Here is a 26,103-nt window from a genome sequence, read left to right as displayed (position 1 = left end):
TTTTTAAGTAATAAATATTTAAAATATTTCCAGTTTTAATTTCTAATATGGTAAATAGTGAAAGATATAGGCCACATAAACAAAAGTTCTTTAAAGCCCTTGATAATTTTTATGAGTATAAAGACATCCAGAGACAAAAAGTTTAAGAACCACAGATATGCAGAAACAGGACAAGCAGGGGTCAAAGAGGACTTCTGGATTTCAAACTTGAGGATCAAAAGATGGATGATACCATTTATTAAAGACCAGAAATATAGAAACAAACCAGATTTAAGAAGAAGTTGATAAAATAAATTTTAGTATATGTCTTTGGTCAGATTCTAAGCTGAGCCTGAGACAAGGATTCTAGTTTAAGTGATCTGCTGGTGGACAACTCTCAGGAAGTAAGAATTATGGGAAGCAAAATAGGGCAGAAGAAAAAAGCCAAGCAACAATGTGATTTCACCTGGAAATCAGCCTCAGTTTAAACCTATGAGAAAGCACCAAATGTACTGGCAGAGTTATTCCCATCTTGAAGCAGAGGCCAGTTTCTCACACCCTTTAGCAGTCAGTCATTAAGCATGGTCTTCCCTGGTGGGAGGAGTGGGGAGAAGAATGGAGGTGCCTGGGAAGGCCCTTCCTACTTAGCCAAGGGCAGTTTTTCTCTGAAAAGGATGCCAGCCAGTATAGGGGATCTGGTGAGGGCACCAACAATGTCTATTATGGCATGGTTAGGGCAAGCAAGATGCTTGAAGGCATGTGGACAAAGGTGGCACACAGGTAGAAACTCAAGTTTGGAAACCTGGTTCTTTAATATATATATTTAGGAATTATCTGCAAAGAACCAAGCATTAAGGTTAAAATGATCACTCTATTTAGGGGAAAAGACTGATGCAACTGAGAAATGCGCATCTATAATCCAATTTATTTTCTAAAAGTTGTATTGTTCATTGACAGAAAAAGCAAGTAAAGAAGTATATAGCTCTGTGGAAACAGAGAATAATCATGTAGAAACATAAAAATGTAGAAAAGAAAAACTCTTCATGGTATTATGCTGAGCAAAATAAGTCAATCAGAGAAAGACATGTATCATATGACCTCACTGATATGAGGAATTCTTAATCTCAGGAAACAAACTGAGGGTTGCTGGAGTGGTGGGGGGTGGGAGGGATGGGGTGGCTGTGTGATAGACACTGGGGAGGGTATGTGCTATGGTGAGTGCTGTGAATTGTGTAAGAGTGATGAATCACAGATCTGTACCTCTGAAACAAGTAATACATTATATGTTAAAAAAAAAAAGAAGAAGATAGCAGAAGGGGAAGAATGAAGGGGGGAAATCGGAGTGGGAGACAAACCATGAGAGACGATGGACTCTGAAAAACAAACTGAGGGTTCTAGAGGGGAGGGGGGTGGAGGGATGGGTTCGCCTGGTGATGGGTATTAAAGGGGGCACGTTCTGCATGGAGTACTGGGTGTTATATGCAAACAATGAATCATGGAACAGTACATCAAAAACTAATGATGTAATATATGGTGATTAACATAATAAAAATATTGAATTCAAATAAAATAAGTTTAAAAAAATCGAACATGATGGTAAAGCTACTAAATCTTTTGCTCCATGGAAGAGTGATAAGGCAACAGAAAGGAACTAAAGCTAAAATTGTTTCGATAGAATGTCACACAAAGGAGCATGAAAGGATGTAAGAAAAAATACAATTTCTACTAGGGTAGGAATGAAGTTCTTATTACAGAGAAGAGAACCAGACTTTCCAGAAAGGAACTGCCAACATTACCTGCCATTAAAGTATTACATCAATCAACAAATACATACTAAGAATGAATCAACAACCTATTGGGCATTCTATGATGAGGCTTGCTAGGTAGTTTGCTATTAATAATAGTAAAGATACCGAAGTTCATACTTGATTTACCTGTTAAAACATACACATCAGAGCAGATTCAAGTTCAAGATTATCCACAGAATGACAAATGTCACACTAAGTCCCTTGTATCAATGACTAATAAGTGGGAAGGAAAAAGGTACCATTAGAGCTGTGCACTAGAAAACTACGTGTCATTAGTACCTCATGGTATTTAAATAAGACTCATCAAGTAGTTGTGGCGGAAGAATGACTTAGAAATGCCCACCAGTGGCATAAATCTGGCCCTGACAGAACACATAATTTACCTCGCAAAGTCTTAGATTCCAACTTCAACATAAAGAAGTAAATGCTCCTTCCTCTGAAAACCTAGAGCCTTTTGTATCTTTCTTTTAGCATTTATTTTCTAAGTTGTATGAAAAGTTATTTTTACAGATTTTGTCTGTGCATTTCTGAGGTCTAGGACTATATCCTTATATATCTCTGCATTTTTTATTATAATATTCAACATAGTACTTTGTATTCTGAATGTTCAATAAACACTCAGTTATCCACTAGTTAATATTTGAATTATTTTTACAGGATAATTAAGACAATAAAAAGATATGGAGGAGATGGAGCTGTTTTTCCTACCCTACTGTTCTGTTCAGTTTCAAAGTGATTATCATCGAATTAAGATAGTATTTTTGTTTAGTGTGTTTTTAAGGATGGGTATCTTTCAAGTTCTATATTGTCTTCTGGAGGAGGAATTTGTAAGAACAAGAAAATACTTAAACATAGACTAGATCTTTATGCTTTAAGGATATATAAGACTTAGTAAGGATTCATATTGAAAAAAATTAAGGTGTCATGAAGAATGATACTACATAAAAATGTGAAATATAATAAACAAAGCATCAACATAATACTTATTCAGTTCCCTAATACAGGTGGGCCTAATAGTAATGTCACTGTTATATAACAAATATAAACAAGCAAAAATGCCTGCATAATGACAGTATATTTAAATTTTTAAATCTCTTAAATACTCTGTTATCAGTTCTCTTAAGGGAAGAGTCAAATATATTCAGGTTCTCACAGAAAATAATATTAAAACATTTTTCAGATTATATAGCATTCTTCTTCCAAGTACCCAGTGTAAGGTACCATAAGTCTACGCTCAGGGTTTATTAACTATGAAAACAACACTTTTTCTACTGCTAAAAATTATTGAGGAAAAAAAGGCTTATATTTAAATCATAAACTTTAATCATTATTTACAGCAAAATCTACTCTCTGTACATATTATATGAGTTTGTCCTAAAGTTATTAGATCTGTCTTGAATAAAAATAGCTATCAATGTTCCATCTGCCTATGATTCAACAAGCTAAGATGGGGAAAGAAATTGATTTTTCTAAGTTAGATACAGCTGTTTCTAGCACTCTAGTTAAATTCAAACACTTAAAAAGATTAATAGAGCAATGTATTAATTTTATACATACTATGAAAAATATACATTTTCTTTCCCACAATTTAAAGAAAAACACTCTCTATTCTCATGAAACATATTACCAGTAATATAAAAATGAAACCCTTACTATTAGAGTCCCTAGCTCTACCTATCCCATAGTAGTGGTGCAGAATTTTTACATTTTTGCTATAGCAGTTAAGCAAGATTCCTTCTCTGTTAAAAAAAAAAGAGCAGAAAGAAAGTGCCATAAAAGCAACCATATTCTATCAGAAGCCAAATACACAACAAATATTTCCTTGGCTACAACCATCTCTAAAGTCAAAAGGTCCATACTCAAGCTTGGGTAATGAGATGAATGGATGCCTAAAATGTTTTAGTAACCATAAAACCAAGAGGGGTGAGCAAATGTACTTTTTCAACTTGGATTTTTAAATCGCTAACAAGTTGACAGTTACAAATCTGTTAAATGGAAACTCTAAGGCAAAGATTTAGTAAATGGCCACTTAAATTACGGATGCCAATCCTGTGCTTAAATTGTCTGAGTTTAATCACAAAATATAACATTATTTACCGATAACGTTTAAAGGAATATAATCCAAAAGGACAACCCTTCCAAATTGCCAGAGGCCTAGATTACTAATCAAACTTTATTTTAAAAGGAATTTACTTTTTATCCATTAGCAAGCCTCCCAGCTGCCCAGAAAAGCTTGTGATTGAAACAAATGACAGCACCCAAGTATTCAAAGGACTAGATCTGAGTGTTACTTCTCTGCTCTTAGAGAATCAAGGATATGCCTTTGAAAGTATTAAGCAGTATTTTAACTCAGGCAAATATTTCTTTAGCATTAGCTGTTGGTCAAAAATTGACTTTTTATTTTTAATAGCTTGTGACACAAATGATACACAGAGGTACAACTGATGACCCTTTATTAGTTATTTAATACAATCACTTAAAAGTTATTCTCATGTTTATAACAGTGTTTTTCTTTTGAGGAATCAGAGGAGGGTACTTTTAGTTTGTTAAAGGGATTTTCCTCCCCCAAACTTGGTACTTCTAAAATGTCATTTTAATAATAGTTAATATATAAAGCATTGATTATATGCCAGACACTGTTCTAAGTAACTTACATTTATGAACTCATTTTATCCTCTAAATAACCCAAGAAGAATTATTACCTTTTTTAAAGAACACATGAGGAAACTAAAGCACTAAGACATTAATTTGCCCAAACTCATACAACTAGTCAGTCACAGGAGGAGGATCTGAACCGAGGCAGCCTGGTTCTAGACTCTGTTCAATCCAGTTAGCACATTACTTTGATCTCACATTTTTGAATTCTTAAAAAGTAGCTAACTTGCTGCTGGCTAAAATCCTCCAAAATATCAAAATATCCATTGTTTTATTTAAATCACTTTCCGACAACTTTAAGGAATTGTATATTTCTCTCTGTAATTAAGAGCAGGCACAATTTATTTGTCAATAGTGCTAGTGTGTCATTTAGAAGGTGTAAATGAGGAACTCTGAGAAGACTACCAACATATTTAGAGTTGTCGCTCAGACATTCTAAGCTGAATTTAGAATAGAAGTTCCTCTTTGGCAGCATTTAGCATAGGTATTTAGTATTTGCATTTGAAAACGGACATTCAAATCATCCTGAGGGCTTTCCCTCACAGGCCACACCCGGCTGGCTCTCCAGCAACACTACAGAAAACTGAGGGAGTCGGAAGGTGCAGTATGAGCCCGGGCAGTCACCCCAGGTCGACAAAACCATAAATGGAAATATGTAGCATGAATAACAAATTATTTCCCCAATTCATATACACACCATGGGATGCCTAAGACCATGTGCTCCTTCTGAGAAAAGTCCTAAGACCGCATCATTCATTCAGTCTTTCCTAAGTGTGTACTGAATGCCTTCCAGGCATCTTCATTTGGAAGAAATGTAAGTTCAGAACATTTATCTCAAGGAGAGTAAGATACAGTAATGGTGACCACAGAGAGCAGAAACATGCCACACTGGAACAAGAGCGGGACTGCAGGAGAATAAACACAAATGCAGGCCCCACTATTTACTAGCTGGAGAACCTTAGTGAGGTTATTTGTACTCTGTGAATATTATTTTCCTCATCCTTAAAAAGAAAAGGGTAAATAGCCTATCTAAAGGGGCTATTAGTGCCTGGTACCCAGTGAGTACTTAAAGGTCAATAATTGTTTTAATAGCAACTAATAAATTATGAATTTCAGTAAAAATAATAAAAGAACCATAATAAATAACATACAAAAAAAGGGAGAAGAAATGTGTTAAAGAAAGTAAGTATAATCAATTCATAGAAAAAAAGGGTCAGTATAAACTACAGCTTCAAGAATCAGGAAGGAACTAGATGGCAATGGCCACGAAAAGCAAGAAAGATAAAAGCACTACCAGGAAGAAAGAACATTATTTGTAATAATTTGGAATGTTTGGAAGCCTGAGAAGCTTGGGACATTTGAAGCCTCAGGCAGAATTCTCTGAATTGGGGTCAGAGTTTAGGAAAAAAGTAAAGACAGACTGCCTGCCCATTGTGAGGGCCTTGAAGGCCAGTCACAGGCCTTATCTACAGGTTTAATTTTGGCAGTGTAAGAGAAATAACATAGTAATAAGAATAGTTTGCTTTTATATATATATAAACAATCATGAAATTTTGAAAAGTAATACCCAGTTAAAGAAGTCGTATTCCTTTAAAGTTATTTAGTAATTTTTTTTTCCAGTTGTACTCTAATAGCTAGAGGATACTACTGAGAAATTTTTATCAAAAGAGAAAAAAACATGAAATAATTGTAACTTCTAAACATGGCTCTTTTTTTGTAACAATTAGAAAATATATTAAAGACATATGCCTATTATATAAATGTCTAAAAGAGTTCACAAAACAAAAAGTAAATGTATTTTGAGTAAATTAAAATATAGAGTAATTTGCAAAGATAATGCCTAAACAACAACAAAAATATTTTATACACAACAAAGAAATCATTTTCCTTAAAAACTATTTTGAAAATAAAAAAGTGTTGGGGTGCCTGGGTGGCTCAGTTGGTTAAGCAACTGCCTTCGGCTCAGGTCATGATCCTGGAGTCCCTGGATCGAGTCCCGCATCGGGCTCCCTGCTCGGCAGGGAGTCTGCTTCTCCCTCTGACCCTCCCCCATCTCATGTGCTCTCTCTCATTCTCTCTCTCTCAAATAAATAAATAAAATCTTAAAAAAAAATGACTCATTGAAAATAAAAAAGTGTCTAAATATATTTAGTATACTTTAAAAATTAAGCTTTCATTCAAGATTGAGTCAAAAGAAATGTAAAAACATACAGAATAAGAATACTGTCCCTCAACTTCCCGAAAGAATTAGCAGAAAAAAGAAAGAAAATACCAAACATAAAAAGGAAAAAGGTAGATAAGTTAACAAACAAGTTTATAATAAGATGTGATCGATAATCAGGAAAGATATTTTCTGATGAAATGATTTATTTTCCCGCAGAAATTGGGAATCTGGCTTTGAAGATAAAAAAAAAGTCAGAGTCAGTGAAATCTCAGATCCCTATCTGCTCAACTGATAATTTAAATGATTTAAGAAAATTTTCTCTTCAATTTGCTTTCCTCAAATCTGAAATCCTTCACAAATTTAAAAAGGAAAAGAAAAATGTAGCCTGCAAAGATTAAAAATTATTTAAATGTGGCAAAATTTAAGCTGATACTTCTAAATTTCCCTCTTATACTGTAAACTTGAAATCAACCTGTTTTAAAAAAATCTGATAACCAGAAATGATTTTACAATATTATTAGTATAGATGATTGGTTTCCAGTCTTTTAATAAATGAGACCATGTGACTCTCAATAATTTTTAAAGACTCCCCCATGTGATTCCCCCATACGTATACTATATGCAGTATTATGACTTCTACAATGCTTTAAAAAATAGACACATATTTCAAAAAGATGAGCAGACAAATTAGACATATGTACTTCTCCGGAGACAGCAGTTTATCTGCCTATCCATTTAAGGACTCCTAGTAACTCCTCAGAGATGTAAGAGCCATTGGGTGCGAACTACTAATTGAGAAGTCAGTTTAGGAAGGATATCCCCCATTCACAAGTGTTTAGTGTTTCATCGTTTATGACAGGGTTCACACACCAATTCTGAAAAGTAGACAGGTAAAGTATAAGAACTCTCATTTTCCAAATGAGAAGATCAAAGTCTAGAGAGACCGAGGAAATGGGTCAAGGTTAGACAGCTTAATAACAGTGGAATTCCTATAGATAGCATGTCTTGCTATTACTAACTCAATGTTTTATCCATTACAACTTATTCATCTGGTCATGGAAGGGCAGTGTAATTATTTTCATTAAAATCAGACTAACGTATTTAACCAATAATTCAGAGAGAGAAACATGTTTTGATTTATATCTTCTTGGACTATCTAAAAACTCGGCTGGCTACAATTCTACATAATAATCATTTTTAGGGTATTAAAACAAAAAAGAAATGCCAAAATGAGCTAGCATATGCTAAATAGATAAACCCACTCAAAAAAATGTTATGGAATAGGAAGATGATAAATTTCCAAATATTGCAAAATTTCCAAGCTCCACTATTTTTAAATTTTCACTTTGTACCGTCACTTCTATATGCATTAATCTATAAAACCCAACTCTCTAGTTAATTTCTCAATGATCTTAAGATCAGGTAGTTACATTAAAATGCATTAACACACAATTCATTAATTAGTTAAGAGGTAAGCCAATTTAGAACAATACATAAATGATGTGCCAAAGAATGTGGGAAATAGTAACTAAAGGTTACTAAAAGAACGAAAACGGAAAAGTCAAGGAATACAATGCCTTAAAGCACATTATTTTGGATTTTAAAAGACCTTTATGATACTTTTTTCATGTGTGATATTAAATGTTTCTTTTTTCTGACCCATTCTAAAGAACCATAAAAAAGCAAATTAAAATAGGGATGAAATAAAACGCTTACAGGTTTGTATCTCAGTGCATCTCTGTAGGATCCAAACAAAGCAGCCTGTGCCCTAAGAAAGGCCTTAGCTACTCCATCACCCGTAGCTGTAGACTGCTTCTTCAGTTTATTTTTCAGGGCCGAGACCTGCATGACAGAGAGGAACAGTTAAATTAACACCTCAGAAATTGGTACAGCGAGGTACGAACCCAATCAGCAGGCAAACCACAATGTCTGCAGGTCAGCCAAAAACTCATCCTCCTACCTGATAGCTTATCTTTTTAACTGCAGAGAGCACCTGCTGGTCTGTTAATTGAAACGAAAGCAGGAGCCGATAGTAACGTGCTAATGCAAATTGGTTTATGCTCTCTTTTTTTCCCAAGGCCTCTTGACATAAATAAGCTTTAATTATTTTACGGTAAACTGCTTGTGAGCCACTTTTCTGCAGATTTTTAGCAATTACAACATGTGTGTCTACTTGTTTTGAGATGAAGCCGGTTGGGTATCGTTCATTTCTTCCGTGTCAGGTTATTTGTTACAGGTCCTCCAGGATCACTTACCATTTAATTTTATTTTTGGAAGCCTCATTTGCATATAATTTTCTAGTCATTTGTTGAATAGTTTTCACCATTATTAGACAAAAAGAGAGGGGGAGAAGTTAAAGTGATTGAGAACCTACCATGAGTAGAGATATCATGTTAAGCACATGTTATACACTGTCTCATTTAGTTTTCATAGCCTTCTGAGAAAGACATTCATATTACCATTTATGAATGAAGAAACAGGGGCTCAAAAATGTGAATCAGTTCGTCCTCCCTATACAGCTAATACATGGGAAGACAGTTTTCAACCCAGTTCTGTCCAGTTTTTTCCACCACAATGTGCTGGGTTTGAGTTCAATGTCATTGCCTTATGAACCAGTAATCAGATTAAAATAATGTTTTTAAATCAAAGAAAAATTTATTACTCAGGAGTTTGCATAATTTTTCAAGGCACCTAAATTTGTTATCATTTTTCATACACATCTGTCCTTCAAGTTCAGGTTCTGTGTATTTTAGAGAATGCGTATTATTTATAAATGGCCCTTACTTAGATGAGTATTCTGTAGGTATAATCATACTCCTGATGTATACTATTTTTTTTAAGGCGAAATGATGTGATATGTTCCTTTTATCTAATTCACCTGACCAATTCCTTTCACACATTATAGAAAACTACACTCTCTACACTTAAAAAAATATTGGTGCTCATATACATTCCTTAGTGATGCTTTACAGGGAACATGAAGTCACATAAAAATTGTTTTTTCAAGAAAACAAAACTGATGGAGAAATTGTGGTTGGACTGTTCCCTTAAAAGAGCATATTCTGACCCTTATGAAACTACCAGATAATAAAATAAAATAATGTCATTTCTTCTTTACATATAGACACAAGGAGGGGTATTTTTAAAAATTTCTTTATGCAAGCAGCCCTGACTACTCCTGTAGATGATGACTGTAATTGAAGTGTCAACCTAATTAACAACTAAACTTTGAATAATGCTAATGAGAAATGAACACAGCATCAGAGGAAAGACCAGCTCTACAGGTGATAAACCTTCACAGTAGTGACATTTTCCAGTGTAAAGTCACAGTTACTGTGATCTGATCAAAGAAAGAGACCCCCATTGGGTCCAATTATAACCACAGTTTTGAAAAAATTATTGAGTTATGACGTTCATCATCTGTGCAGAAAGGCCTTTGCAGTACAGGTCTTCTCCCCATAGCTGTGATCTTTTCAATTTATATCCAAGCTCCACAGATTCGGATAAAAGTCTGGAGCCTAATTCATTTAGCCCACAAAGTGCACTGATAAAATCAGGATTCATTTAAGAGGAAGTTTTTATTATTAAAATCTAAACTCAATAAATGCACACTTCTAGGTAACCCACATACTCAAACAATATAGCTAAATGATGCAAAACCAAATCTTATGACTTAATGTCTTTCATTTTCAAGTTTGTAAGTAATGTTATTTTTTAAGCTTCAAATGCCTTTAATGAAAATCAATGGGAATGAATATCAATACATGTATTTAATAACTGCCCCCCTCAAAAAAAGCTTATGATGGAAGGAATACGTCTTTCCATGTATTATAAAAAGTAAATGGTTGGGTTATTTTCAATTTATTTTTGAAAGAAAACAAAAAACATATTTTAAAATGTCATGCCTTACTTACATCTTGCAAAAGAAAATTCCTCAAAGTGTATTTTTCTACAAAACATGAAATTGACAATTCAGTTCTCCACAAACTGAGTATTCTCAGGACAATCATAATACATGCTCACAGAGAATGGAGGCAAGTCAAACCATTCCTTAGCCTTCTTTACCCCAAGTCCTTAGGTGCTGAATTCAGTACTGCTTAAGCTAGCCAGGATATTAATCATATTGCCACAAGCCCTTCCTAACCAAACTGTAAATATGGGGCATTCACCTCCAAAATTCAATGTAGTACTTGAGCTCCCTCAGGAGCTCTGTAGAAAATAGGAAAGAAAAAGAAAACACTTGTTCTACAACTGTGTTGTCCAGTACAGTAGCCACTTGAAATGTGACTAGTCCAAATGGGGGTTTGCTCTAAGTGTCAAAATACACTGGATTTTGAAGACTTAATACCCCCCAAGAGGTAAAATATCTCGTTAATAATTTTTATATTGATTTCATAATGAAATAATATTTTGAATATTTGGTTAAATAAAATATATGAAAATTAATTTCACCTATTTTTTTACTTTCAATGTGGCTACCAGAAAATTTAAAATTTGCGTATGTGGCTCACATTTCCATTGAACAGTACTATTTTACATAAGCATACTATCTAATGTGACATGTGAGACTAAAACATTGCCTGGTAAGAAATATGGTTACATTGTTCCTTTGCCTATTTCTACATTACTTCAACCTTTAAAAACTGCTTGAAGAGGTTTTCCTTGACCTACTCTAGGTGGGCTTTGACCGTCAGTAAGTAGACCTGAAGTTGTTCCTATTTTTCAGAGACCAAGAGGGCAGGTGAGTTAAGTGTTTCTTGGATGCACAAATGAATGCTCAAAAATAGCTTGTAAAAATGAAATATAGTTTTTTAAAATCAGTTTTAGACAGAAAGATATGACTTTAATATAAAGTGACTGTTATCAACCTTGCTGTTTCCCTGTCCTTTAGATCACTGAGTAAATTATCACCAGTTACCAATGCCCTCTGCAGTGCTAATTAGCTTTTAGCAGTTTTTATCTATAAAAATGGTGATGTCTCTTCTGTACTTTTTCAATACTAGGTCTGGGAAATAGCATTTCCTGCTTTAACTTCCAAACTTCTAAATTTAGTTATGAAATAAATGTACATTTTCCCCAAAATCATGAAGTTCATATTCACATGTAACCCTGAACTCAGAAGAGTATTTGGAACTTTAGTCACCTGCCTATTATCACACAATCCCATTATGCAACACTGAAAAAGTATTGACTGTTTTCTCTTCTTATTCTTACGAAAGTAAGCAAGCCTCAATCTCCAATGGCTAAAGACTACTTCAAAACTGACATCTGATTTTATTATGACACTCTTTAGTCTGTAAATAATCTTTTTAAGTCTAATTAGGCATATTAGACCAAAAAAAAAAAAAAAGCTAAACAATGAAAAGAACTTCAGAAATAAACATCATTTCACGGCTCTTATCAAATGTTTAAATTCCTTTCATACAGTGAGAATTCAGGCTTCCAAGCAGCCATCCAAGGGAGGAATTATAACCTGGGTTTAGCACAGTGGGAATTCACTGCAACATGAATAATATTACCACCAATTCTCCACTTTTACCCTCTTAACACTGAAGTGACTATGAATAAAAGTAGGGAATTACAGGAGTAAACATAACAAACAGGTATAAATTAAGAGTGCAAGCCACGTGCACAGTCTGAGTAATGAAGTAATTATGCCAACCGGGAGTTAGCAAGGGAGAGTATATTAAAGCAGCTTAGTTTTTCAGAGAAGCGGCAGATTTTTCTCTTGACTTTTAGATGTGTCTTTTCAGGAAACATAAATTAACCCTATACCCAGAAATTTTATTTTTGCTTTTTAGGATCACAAAGATCAACACCAGGGTAAAAAGCAGAAGGTAAAAATAAATGTCCGGAAATAATATTTAGATAACCTACACAACCCTAAAACACCCCTCTGATGTTTTTAAATACCTCCTTTTGTGTAACTACACTGTACTTGAGAATCCACATACATTTAGGAAAGTTAGAGCTTCAAATAATTATCTGCTTTAGAAAAAAGTTACAAAGATAAAATGTTTTATTCTCCCTTGAAACATGTTATGGTCATCACATGAATCAGATACTAAATCCCTACATTTCTTTAATCCTTCTAATGTTCAGGGTTTTTTTAGAAATAAAATTAACCCTACCCTCTTAATATAATTTTCTAGTGAGCTTCTACTTAAGGATTAAAACAGTAACCATATCAAATGAAAAGCACAGGATACACTTGTGGAGGGTATCATTACCTTGTCTCTCTGTATGCTTTAATAACCTATCAAAACCTAATTAATATAGGGTCAGTTCTAACTATTTTCCTTTCAGAGGCCATTATAAAATAAAGACAACCAAACTGCTCTTATCACCACCTCAAGCCCAATGCCAGGCAAGCATCTCTAATATCAATGTCACTTCCATTCATCCAGTTACTCAAAAAGGAATCTTGCAGGTCCTCCTCAACACTTCAGCCTTTCTCATCTCCCACATGCAATACATCATCATGCACTGTCAGTTAGACCTCTGATGGAGATTCAAATCTGTCCACTTCTCTCTACGTACCTGCCACTATCAAGTTCGAGCAACTAGCATCTCTACCTAGACTACTGCAAATGGTCTCAATTGATCTTCCTGCTTCATTCCTTACACCCAGTTATCTTCAGGACCCAGACCCCAAGATGATATGTTCAGAAGTCAAAGTAGATCACACTATTCCTCTGCTAAAAATCTCCAATGGATTTCCAATAAAGCCCAAATGTCCCTAACAAGAGCTACAGATCTTTTATGATCACATCTCCTATCTCTACAACCTCATTTTGCATAACTCTCTCTTTTGTTCATCTCACTACAGCTATACAAGACTTCTTTCCATTTCTTGAATTTGCCAACCTCTTCCCCACAGTAGGACCTTTATACATGCTATTCCTCCTCCTCCCACTTATGGCAGAGATGACACCAACATCCACTCTCCCTTTCTTTAGTAATAGAAATTCTAAGTTTTGATTGGTGCTTGCTCAACCTACCTACACTGACCCAACTATTTTCCAACATCCCTCATGACTTGGTGCAGCCATGTGGTTGGGTTCAGATGAATGGAATGTGAGTTCCATGAGAGCAGTGTATTATATCTTCCTGTTCACTCAGCTCCTAGCATAATACAGGCATTATAGTGGGTGCTTGATAAATATTTGAAGGAAGGAATGACTGACTGACTGACTGACTGAATAAATAAATAAATAAGCAACCTGTCACACTTCTGCATTAATTTCTCTAGTTCACAGGATCAGAATATCTATGATGGGATCTAGGAACATAATTCATTTAAAACGTCACAAAATCATTATGATATCAGCAAGATTTGGGAACCACTATTGTGACAGTGCACACAATATCATACATACAAAAAATCTCTTGGATGTGGAAAAGCCAAGAACTTAAAGGACTAGAAACAAATGGGAAATTATCCTTAAAACCAAAATCAAGGTCTTTACATTTAAGTATATATGTATATATGCATGTACGTACATATGTGTGTATTAGCAGTAAGAAGAGAGAGAAGAATGCTATTAAGATGATACAGGAAAAAAAGAGACATTCAAAGAGAGGCTAGGTAATTTAGTTGGAAATGAAAACCCATGAGAAAGCCAAGGAACTTCATGAGCACTTAAAATCACTAAGAGTAACAAACTATCAATCAACTTTAAAATGGCAAAAGTACAGAGACATAAGGGAACTGCTAAAGCCTGATCAATGCAGTGGGAGGGAGAGATTCTCTTATTCAGTTGGGAGAAAATAGCAAAGACCTTCTAAAAGTTTGGAAGCCATTGGTTTTGAGTTTTGTTTTTTGTTTTCTTTTGCTTTTGTATTTAAAGTTTAGATAAAAAAAAAAATACACACCAAGAAAAAAGTACAAAAAATAGCAAAATCTATAGTTTACTTACTAACAACAAAAAACCTGTTACAAACAATCACATCTCTGAAAATACTTAAAAGAATAGTGAGTTTCCACAGACACCCAAAGTCGTGTGCAGAAACACCATGACTGCCATCACAACATGGTCTCCCTTTCTAGAGAGAGGAGAGAAGTTAAACTCACAACCAAAAAAGTCTATGTTAAACATGCATCCAGGTTTCTTCTTTTCATTACTATAAAAGTCAGATGAAAATATCCTTGTAAAATATCCTAAGAAGTAACTCTAAAGAGGGACTTTAAAAGCAACTTCTATTACAAAAGATAAAAGAAATGCAAGTTACGTTTCCCTTCAACCACCATTCACTGAATGCCTACTATTTACAAAGCCCTGCGCTAAGGCTATGTGGCAGGGGCAATGTGCATGTAGGTGCCTGAATTCTAACAGCTGGAGATTGAGGAGAGAGCATGACTGCATTTCTCCAGGAGAAAACTGAAAGCAGTATTTGTCTCCTGAAGTCTACTCTATTAAACCAAAACAACAACAACAACAACAACAAAAACTCTTTACTCTAGAACTTGAATGAACTCGGGTTATCTTTCTACCCTGGCCACTCCAGAAATGCTGGGGAATTTATTTACTGCTAAACACGACAAGGATTATAGCAGAGCTGTGGCAAACCTGGAACTAATACAATATTCTCTGGACCTTTTTTTTTCTTTATAACGTATATTATCACAATTTAACATATTAAACCTTCATGTTAGGTTAGAGGAAATATACAAGGAATTAAACATATCTATTAACTATTCACACAGTTGCAAGAGTTAAATTTGTTTACAACTTTCATTTTTTTTAAAAAAACTGATTTAAGAAAATTCTCTGAAATAACCAACTATTTTCCAAACTTATTCCAAAATTAATTAACTCACTTGAATGTAGGTATCTTAAAATTTTACTTAAAGTTGGAGTTTGGGGGCTTTTCTCCAGGTCTTTGGGCTTTTAATTTAATGATTTTTGGTGATTCAGAGCAATTTGTGTCTTTTCTTTTCATTGCACAATAAAACCATTAACCTTTCCTTCATGTGATACTCGGAAGTGTCACTAAAAGACGCATAGTATTTTAGATGACCCTATTTTATGATAAAGTATTTTCAATATTTTAGTAATTAAATATGCTTTCTACTAAATGTAGCTATCCTATAACATACCAGGGTCTATAGTGAATTGTACAATAATACTTAAGTGTACTATATGTTCTACATACCCTCATAACAGAAAATAAAAAAATCATTTTCCAATAGTGTGATATATACGATGAAACTAAGTTTTTAGAAGTGTTAACAATCCTAATTTAAATCAAATAGATCATACTGCTATTTTCTTCAGCAAGATCAGAATATAGAGTAAGCTTCTATATTAAATTCTAAAACAGTTACTCATTACAGTGTATATCATGTTTATATGAGAGGGACCATGGTCTAGTGTTTGGGGCATAAGTATGACAGGATCAAACTATATGAACTAAAGCTCTAAAAATACCATGTACAGTATATTTTCTGTGTCTTCATCTTCTTATCTAAAATAGGGATAAGTATATTGAGTATATTATTTTTTACAATCTAATGAGTTAAAATTATTTAAAGACAATTAAGCAACACAGACCAAAATTCACTTTCCTGGTAATGGATATTTTAATGCACGTAACTTTTTCAGATGTCAATTCTAACCTGCTTTCATCTATAAGAATTAGTTTATAATTGTTCTAACTTAATTTTCTCATGAAGGGATTTCCTAAACCTCATTATAATTCTAATTAGCTTAATTTTCTAACAAGTGAGTTATCCTATTTATTTTTGAAATAGTTAACAATTCTCCAAATTCCTTTTAAAAATATTAATGATGATAAAAATTAAAATGAGCAGTAGTACCTTAGAAATAGAACATTTTAAATTATTATGGAATTGAAACTAAATCTGTATATATATTTAGAATGAGGAGGTCTCAACAGTAAATTTTCTTAGGTTAAAATGAACTCACTTGAAATTTCAAATGTTGTATTTAATTCAACTGTCCCAATTTCCCCACACTTAAAAACATACCACAGTAACACTAAATTCAACTGATATTGTTACATAGCCCTAAAATTTATTTTTTATATAAAAACACTCAATCTACATGTTTGAAGGTATCTATATTTGACATAGCCACTAAAAAAAAAAATCACAATGCATTCAGACAGAAAACTACAAAAGTACATTTTAATGGATCTACTGCTTTTAAAAGATATTCCATGTAATAATCAATATCATTAAAATCACTCTCAATAAAATTTGTTTTTTTTTCTTTTAATGATCCAAATCTATAGTGAAATGATGAAATCGAAAAACAAGTGTTCTTGTCAGAAGACAGGAAGAGAGTTTTTTCCCTTCCCTTAAGGAAAACAAAGGATTCCTGAAAGCTTTGCCCTGATTTATTTTTCCAATTTTAAATACCTTAAGAGTAGCGGAACTGCTACTGGCATGGTAGTATTTCTAACAGTCAATAAATCTAAAATATTATGTGTGAATATTGGAATGAAGCCATTAAGAAGATTACAGCATGCAACACAGCAGAGGGTCCACAGGAAAAAAGAACTAGTAATTCAGGACAACTGTGACCACTGACCTTTGAACAGCCAAGACCACTGGTCAAGCTGACACAATAATAGAGTGCACATGCATAGAAAGTCATCTAGCCTGTAAGTATAATTTAAATGTTTTGGTAAATGATTTTAAAAGGCCCCCTTTTAAACATCAGTTAATTTACTGAATAATCAAACAATACCAGTAGTAATATTTTTCAGGATTCAAGTATATTTCATTAATTCAAATCACAAAAAAAAATCAGTAAGATCATTTGTAATTTTAACACATCTCATTTAAAACATTTATAATTAGAGAAAGTATGATGTGATAACTTTATCATATCTCCTACAGAACTGTAAGAGATAGCTTTTGGAAAACTGATGAAAAAGCTAAATTTATTAGAGAGGGGTTAAACAAACAATCACCTAAAATATTTTTAGAAAATGACCATAAGTTTAAAACCTCTCATACTTTCAGCAAATGGTCCTAGTTCCACCCCAGTGCTGTATCCACTTATTCATTGTTCAAATTTGTCTGTAAGTCTGTGGCCTTTAATTTCAAGCATACATATAGTTATATCTACACCACCTAACAGTGTGCCTTTTTATGCTTTTTTTTAAATTTCAGTTATGTACAGTTAACTGTTACAAATAAAGGAGATGGTCCCTCCTGTCATTTTATATATTTAGGCTTTTACATTTTCTGAGTACTATTTAACTTCTTCATATTTTAAAATAAATGTCTTAATATGAAACTAATTCTACTGGGAAAGTAGTACATCTCAATTAAAAAAGAATCACCCATCAAAAAAATTACTATTAAGGATTGTTTTCTTAAAGAAATAAAATCAGCCACCACTGAAAGTAACTATAAAAATTTTTATGACACAAAAAAGCTGATTTATTTCTCTTTTTTCTTCCTCTTCTTCTTTTTTCTTTTTTAATAAACAATACTTTCTCCTTAGGGCATTAACAGTAGGAAATGCATTGCACATAAAGACAATATTTGTAAAAGTTGGGACTTTATTTCATAATTATTTTTCCATCCAATGAAGAATTCTTTGATGAATTTCTAAATTAATAACTCTAATCATTTTTAGCAGCTTCTGCAAAATTTTTATAATGAGGCAATCTAGTTATAATGAGCTAAAAAGATAACATAATTCTTTACTGGTCTGGGTTTGGATTTGTTCATTCATAGCATAAATTTTACTCTAGTAAGATAAAGTAGTTCAATTTAATTTGCTTCAAGGTCAGCAAGTATTTTAGGTTACTTATGGGCATAAATAATCTGATTTTAACTTTAAAATCACATTTTTCCTATCACTTGTGATAAGAACAATCAAAGCCAGTATTATTATATTATTTGAGTTTGAAATTTTTAAATTCACTTTTTCAAACTCCCTGATAATGATTTCTAAGTACTTGCAATATTACAGAAAAACATATGATGAAGGATTTTTATTTCTAAATTTTACTATCCCTGAAAAAACTGGATTTTTTTAGGAGAGTTATTTTTAACTTAGAACTGTTATAAAGATATTTTTAAATAGCCATTATATATATACAGAAACAGTACTAGTCTGCATTTTTGCCCTGTTCTAAGGAATACGAAGGCCAAAAAAATGCACTTTTGGTGACTAACATGAAATACAGAATATATCCTATTATAAGCTGCAGACACGCACATGCACGCGCACGCGCGCGAGCGCGCGCACACGCACACACACACACACACACACACACATCCTCTGCAAGATCAAAGACCAGAAAAGAACTGGCACTTAATTTATCAGCCTTTACAGACAAAAGACAGTTTTCGTCATTTCAAAAGGATCAGATGTCTTTTATGACAAACTGGGTTTGCAGTTTAATTTACAAATAGAATTCTAAGTAAGCAGTCTTTGCTCTGCCAAAGCAAATGACAAACAGTGTAGGTTTTCATTCTTGTGGCCCTCAGCAGGATAGAAAAGATTAAAATAAAACTGAAATAATTTAGAGAAAACAAATAAATGTTTCAGAAAGTTGAGGGAGATCAAAGACAGAATTTTCTGACCCCAACTGTACAAGCATTTCTTATTATATTGACCAGTGCCATCAGATCATTAATTAAAAGGAAAAGCACTGGCAGGTGGCAGGGAAGCAAAAGCCGGTAATTGGCCCCCTTCTTCTCCTTGCCTTCAAAAACTCTCTCATTCTTTTGCAAGACATGCCACTAGGCAGACAGAAATGCCTACTTTGTAATATAATGATTAAGATGAGATGAAGAGACTTAGGTTTAAAGAAACTCTGCCTAATGAATGCATCTAGCTTTTTAATTATGATCCTACTTTTACAATAGGAATAGGATGTTCCATTCAACATCTCATCAACTGCCAAAAGTAGAAAATATTAAATATAGAATCTACATGATTCCTCTCACACCCATGCACATACTCAGCCCTTTTATTTCAGATAGAAAACTGGGAAAAATAACTCTTGGTAATTCAAGGGTCCAGGAGAAAACATATATATATATATCTATATATATATAGATATATGTATGTTCACCACAAAATAGCCTTCAGACTTACCACATCACTCGGTAGGTTGTTCAAGTCATTAAATGGTGATTCTAAAGTGTTTGTGTCAACATTTAACATAACCACATCCTCCAATGATTTATTTTTCACTCTCTGTTTAAAAAACACAATTATAAATAAACATCTTAGTATATTTTCCTTCCAAAACTATAATGAGCTTAGAAATGTAGAGAAAATTATCTTAAGGATAATCAGCCTTGGGAAAAGAAAAAAAGAAAATCCTATATTATAAGAACATATAAATGACTTTGCCTTATGAGAAAGAAAGTTTGTCCATAATCACTCAAAAAGATTGGGTGGAAAAAAATCCTTAAAATAGAATGTTTGCTCATCTAAACACACTGATTTAGTTTGGAGATACTGAATATAATTTAACTACCAAAGAGATATTACAACAAAAACTCACAAAATAGGCACAGCTACATTAACCACAAAAATTTATACCTTTATAAGCTGAATTTCAATCCTATGATACAGGAACTTGTGGCCAGTTCTATACCTATTTTTAGCATAAATCATATTGTAGGGCTAACATAAGCCAATAATTATGACTACTGTAAGTGAACTAAGTTTTAAATTAATAAACATTTTCTCTGTATTTCCATATCAATTCAGTGTAAGCTGATGATGAGGACTATAAGTTAAGAAAAATGATAAAGAAGGCAGTAATAAGAAATTGTTAGTAATATTTATCACATGATTAATATAAAAGATCAAATTTAACAGCCTATCAAATTGTTTGGCTTATCTTATTTGTTTGACAATTTAGTCAAATGGTCAAATTATCTCAGTATGTGGACTAATGATGGTAAATTAGAATTTCATCATATTTTTCATTCTTAAAGAAAATACTTATGGTTTATTTTTCCTATTTAAACTAATATGTATACTTAAATCATGTAAATCTATTTGCCTTATTTCCATGATAGGAAATAGTATTACTTTTTGAGCAAATAAATAAGGTGCTCATTAATGAAACAGATCTATCAACTCAGAATTCCATAATTGTATAGGTCAACTGGCAATAAGTAAATTAATTTCAGTGTAGAATTCTTCTTCAGTATAGTATTTTTAAAAATGACATTCTAGAATAATAGCCATTTTTGGAATTATTAAATACCTTAAATTTTAAATTGGCCAGACCAATTTTTTTATGTTGTTCAAGAATGAAATTTCCTTGATTCATTTAGAACTTCAAATCTCTGCATTGATTAGGTAGAATGTTAAATTTGCTAGGGAAATGGTGGTATAGAGTACGGAGTTTGTGTTAAGAAAGCCATAGTGTCTGTGTAGAACATGAATTCTCCAGGGAACACATGATTTTAAAAATCCATCTTGGAAAAGTCATTGTAAGTACTCTAAAATAAGAGTCAGAGGATGGCTGTTTCTTGGAAATTAACAGAGAATCACCTACAATTGTGTGACACTATTGACAAAACATTTATAAATAAACTATTCCCTTTCCTTTCCATATGTATACATACATGCAAAAGAGGCTCACATACATAAATATATAGTTATCTATAAATTAACTATAGCATAAATACAAAAATACCCTATTTTATAAGCAAAAATACATTTATATTAATGGCATTTGGACGGGAAAGGTGTGTCATAATTTTGATTTCCACCTTCAATTCTAAGTTGTCCCTTTCAACAGAAACTGTAAAGATAATCCAGAAATCCAATGCACTTGCTAAAGGATAAAATGAGTTCCTCTAAATAGCCTGAAATAATGGTTATGTGATGCCTAAATATTCTGTGGTGATACAAATGCTAAACTCTGAGTAAAGAAGATTAGTATTAACATGAAATGTATAATTTTTTCCAAGTTGCACTTAGTTTAAAAAAGTGTGATAATAGCTGAATATTAAATTCTGTTCAAGGGACCATGCAATAAGAATGGAAAATGTATTGATTTCAATAAATCAATACAACTACATGAGAACGATTCTACATAAGCAACAAGAGAAATACAGTATGTAATTAAAAATTTTTTTTAATTTGGATTAATCTTAGTATTTTATCTATGTTTCCTTCCAAGTCAGGCTTTAACAATTTTCTAAACAGGAGTAAAAGGTCATACAGCATATAAAATGATACCACTTTCTCTGTCTCATATTTTTATAGCTCATAAAATTCATCAGCTTGCTTGGATTGGGAAAGAACAAGAAAAAGGAGAATTTGCCTTTTTCTTCAAAAGTAATAAAATAATATCAAGACAGAGACTGGAAGTCTTATGAAGGACAACAGCAAGGTATTAAAAGTTGGTAAGTTTTTCTCTCACATCCTCTCTATATAATAACCCATCCAGGCAATGTGACTACATATGTGCATCATGTGTTTTATTGCAAGGAAATGACACAGTGGCAGTAGTCACATGTTCTTGTAAAACTGAACTAACATTTTATTCAGAACTATTTTTTGTGTATTTTAAAACACATAATACAATCCTTACTTTGTAGCCTCCACTAACTTATTTCTCATCATTTACAGGCCTTTGAGTTCATCCCTCAAGTCTAATTTTCAGGGGGAACAAAATGTCCTTATCCTTTATTTTGGAAGCAAATTCACATTTTAAAAAGAGATTCCTAGCCATCTTTCACTCATGATTACATAGAAATAATTAAAAGAAAGATTTGAAAGGATATTAGTTTCACATCCTTGAACAATTATATCTAGAAATCTTTGTAAAACTAGTGTACTGAAACTGTCTTGACCAAGAGAGAGAATAGGGCATATTTTGATTCTTCCTAAAAAAAAAAAAAAACCTGTTGTAATTGCAGCCGAGCAAAATGTAAAAAATTACTCAGTTTGGTCTCATATATAAAATAGGTAAACAGATATATCCACATTTTAATTATAACACCATTAATATAAAACAAGATAGCACAAAAGATTAAAAAAATCTGCCTATTAATGATATAATAAGAATAGAATTGCAGGACTTGTATCATTTTGTAATAAATTAAGGAGAAAGTTACTAAATGGTACCCAACTGGTTTAAAGACATTCTCGAAGTTCTATTGTACCTTCTCGTTCACTATTAAACCAAATAAACCTAATTGAACTGACTACAAAGACAGTTCAATAAATCCAGAGTATAAAAGGTACAGAGATTTCAGCCAATCTAATCATGGCTCTAAACAGTCTTATTTAATGATGAACCAATTTAAAATTAGAATGGACCATTTCTCTAAGACAATACTGTCAGGAGTAAAAAATTCTTAGATTTGCTCCTTTAAAAAAGTACTGATTTTCTCTATAGGTATCCAATAAATTTATGATAAGGGTGATCAAATATTTAAAACATGTATCCATTTCCATAATATTTTGGAAAAGCTGAATCATCTGTTTTAAACGTTGATATAGCACCATTATGCAACAAAATATATCACATCAACAGGTACAATAAACTACTTTAAATATTTTTCATCTGTACAAATAAATATATTATAAAAAATTAATCTATTAAATAAGAAGAGACATGTGCACTAAAATCAAATTCAATTTGATGACTTCTTTGAACCCATACCAACTAACTGCGGTTAGATTTTATTCAGTGAAAATAATGATGAATAAAATACCAGATATATATCCCACAATCAAATAACAGACTAAATACCTATTCATTCATGCTTTATTTTATGCACATTGACCTTCCACTGCCAGTACCTTGTCATGTAAGAATAAGTTTTCTAAAAATCAATAAACATAAAGATTCATAATGTTATCCAACTCAGACTTCAAAATTAAAAACAAATTAAGTCTACCAAAGAAACTCATTAAAATGTATTCTTTGTTGATGATTAAACAAATAAAAAATGTTGCCCTAGCATTCTGCAAAAGGAGAAAATGACCAAAACCAGAGCACACATAGAACTCTCTAACTTAGGAAGGACTACTATAGGAACATTACTTCTCCAGACACAATCCTCAGGAGTTTTAAAATAATCAAAAGGATCTTCCTTGATCAGCAAAGTGAGGACTGATGGTGTATACAGTGACAACAACTAATGAGAAAACCAAACCTAACTCATTTAGGTTGTTGATTAGACATTGGGCTAATGTACAATACGCACAATCAGCAAAAGAAAAAAAAAAGAAAGAAAACTGAGTAAAACTGAAATCAGCTAGCATAATGATACCATGCAACTGACCCAAGTCTTTTGTTTGGGTCCAAGTCTTTTATTTATTTATTTTTTTTAGAATCTAATCTTCTAAGAAGTCTTCTCTGGAAATCTCACTGATTCCAAGTTTAAGGTATTTAAAGTTCAAAGTTTTTCATTATAATGATGACAAGTCACAAAAATCATTTTGGAATGAAGTGATAACAGTGCAAAAAAAATTACTGCATTTTAAATCCTCAACAGGACTGGAAATTAAAAAAAATTTTAAAGCTATATTCTAATTTAAACTTCATGATTAGAGTATTAAAACCACATCTTGAAAATGCACACTGATAAACTGGATCATAATGGAGCTTGAAAAATAAAAACATTTTCCCTTTATGACTTATAACTACATAAATTCTGACCTTCAAAATAAGGTCCGAAAAAGAAATAAATATAAAAGATCCCAAGTGCCATAAAGAAAGTGGTTCATCAAAGACTACATTTTTAGTATTTAAAAACTTACCACATGACCTTGACCAAGTTTAACGTATTTTCATGGGTTTCATGCCATTGAAGATGGTCATTCAGTATACTAATTGAAATGAAATTATTCCAAATATTACCTTTTTGAAAATGATTGTGTAAGGATACCCTAAATATGAAACTAGTCACTGCTTTATACTATTCAGCTGATACTCTTTCAAAACACAACTGTTTTAACTATGATTTTTATTAATTAATTTATCACTCATGTATCTCATGTCTGAAAGATACTCACCTCTATGAGGCTGGAGTGTATTCCAATCAGGTATGGCATTGGAGCACTAAATTAAAGATATATAATGTATAAGTTCATTAAAACTAAAACAACAATATAAGTAATTCAGAAGGTTTAAAAAACTAAATTAATTAAATGTACAGTTCTAATACAGCCCATTATAGATATTTAAAATTATTCAATATATAAAAGTCAAATTTAATCTGGGAGGTCATTAGTATATTCAAATTAAGGTTGATTTGCATAAAAATCACAAAATAATCTATAATTAAATAAAGAGTGGTAATGCCTAAAATAACTTTTTTATTTAGGAAGAATATTAGAGTCTAGGCCATAGTCTGAATTAAACCTTCCATATACCTCACATCAAATATGTCCTAATTATCAAATTCCCATTTCTCTTATATACCTTTTTTTATTCAATTAGTTTCTTATTTCTATGATTTTCTTAATATATCATTTCATGCCTATTATGGCACCAAAATTTTTTGAGTTAGTCAATCACCCAATATCTATTGAGAGCTACTATGTGCCAGGCACTGCTTGGGAACTAGAAGTACAAAGATAAACAAGCGCCTCCTCTACTATTATCATTCTCCTTCTGTGCTATCTTTCTGCTCATATACTTAGTCCTTTATTTAAATGTCATACATTCCTATTTATCCCACTTTTACTTCTATTAATAAAATAATTTTAACAAATCAAAATATTCAAATATGTTTAAGAATAATACTGAATTAATTAATTCAACAGATAATATCTGGAGCAAACCAGATGCTGGAACCTGAGCTATGGTACAATAATAAATGATATAAACAGAATATATTCCCTTGTGGATCTTATACTCCAACAGAGGATACAGACATTAAATATTTTTTGTAACATAAAATCAGACTTACTAGTAATTTCAAAAACATTTCTCATGAAATACAAGAAGGGAATTATCTAACGACATTTTAAAATCAAAATATTATTTAACAAGAAAACCTGAGAATGGACGGATGTCCACAAAGGTAATAGAAGATATGCAAATAAATAGCTATTTAAAAATAAAACATTTTTGACACTTTTTGTATAGACATCTCTGTGTTATATTTAATGCAAACATTTTCTACGTTAATGAAAACAGATAGTCTTTTTCAAAGAATTTGCTTAATTTTCCAAACGTCACTGTCACTGTTAGAGTTGAGCTGTCCAAACTCCTGCATACACTCTGTACTGAGAACCAGTCATGGATAAAGCTAACAGGCACCTCGACAGATCCACAGTTTTCAAGGTAACCTCAAAACTCCAAATTTATTTAAAGATGACTTAACCACTAACATATATCCAGAACTCACCAAAAATAAGGATGGTTAAAATTTATATTTGACTCCTCATTATCCTGTTCATTACTTCTCATTGTACTAGGTTCCATCTAATTCCCTTTTGTAGCTTTGTTCCTTCCTATCTTTTTTTTTTTTTTAATACAACAGACCATCTGGAATTGATCTGATATTCTGGAACA

At 32.4% G+C, this 26,103-nt stretch overlaps 1 protein-coding gene across 1 annotated transcript in view; it reads right to left on the bottom strand.

Annotated features, from left to right (window-relative positions):
• LOC118014243 (DENN domain-containing protein 1B) overlaps positions 1-26,103 on the bottom strand; it is a 206,596-nt gene that overhangs the window by 26,670 nt on the left and 153,823 nt on the right. The window contains exons 12-14 of the mRNA XM_035010393.1: positions 24,597-24,642; positions 19,695-19,796; positions 8,323-8,448 (exon numbers count right to left, since the gene is read on the bottom strand). Of these exons, the coding sequence (XP_034866284.1) occupies positions 8,323-8,448; positions 19,695-19,796; positions 24,597-24,642 (274 nt within the window). The remainder of the gene's footprint in view (positions 1-8,322; positions 8,449-19,694; positions 19,797-24,596; positions 24,643-26,103) is intronic.

Source organism: Mirounga leonina, unplaced genomic scaffold (assembly GCF_011800145.1).
Source record: "Mirounga leonina isolate KUSES-001 unplaced genomic scaffold, KU_Mleo_1.0 Mir_154, whole genome shotgun sequence".
Lineage (NCBI taxonomy): Eukaryota > Metazoa > Chordata > Mammalia > Carnivora > Phocidae > Mirounga > Mirounga leonina.
This window is presented reverse-complemented; position numbering and strand designations above follow the sequence as displayed.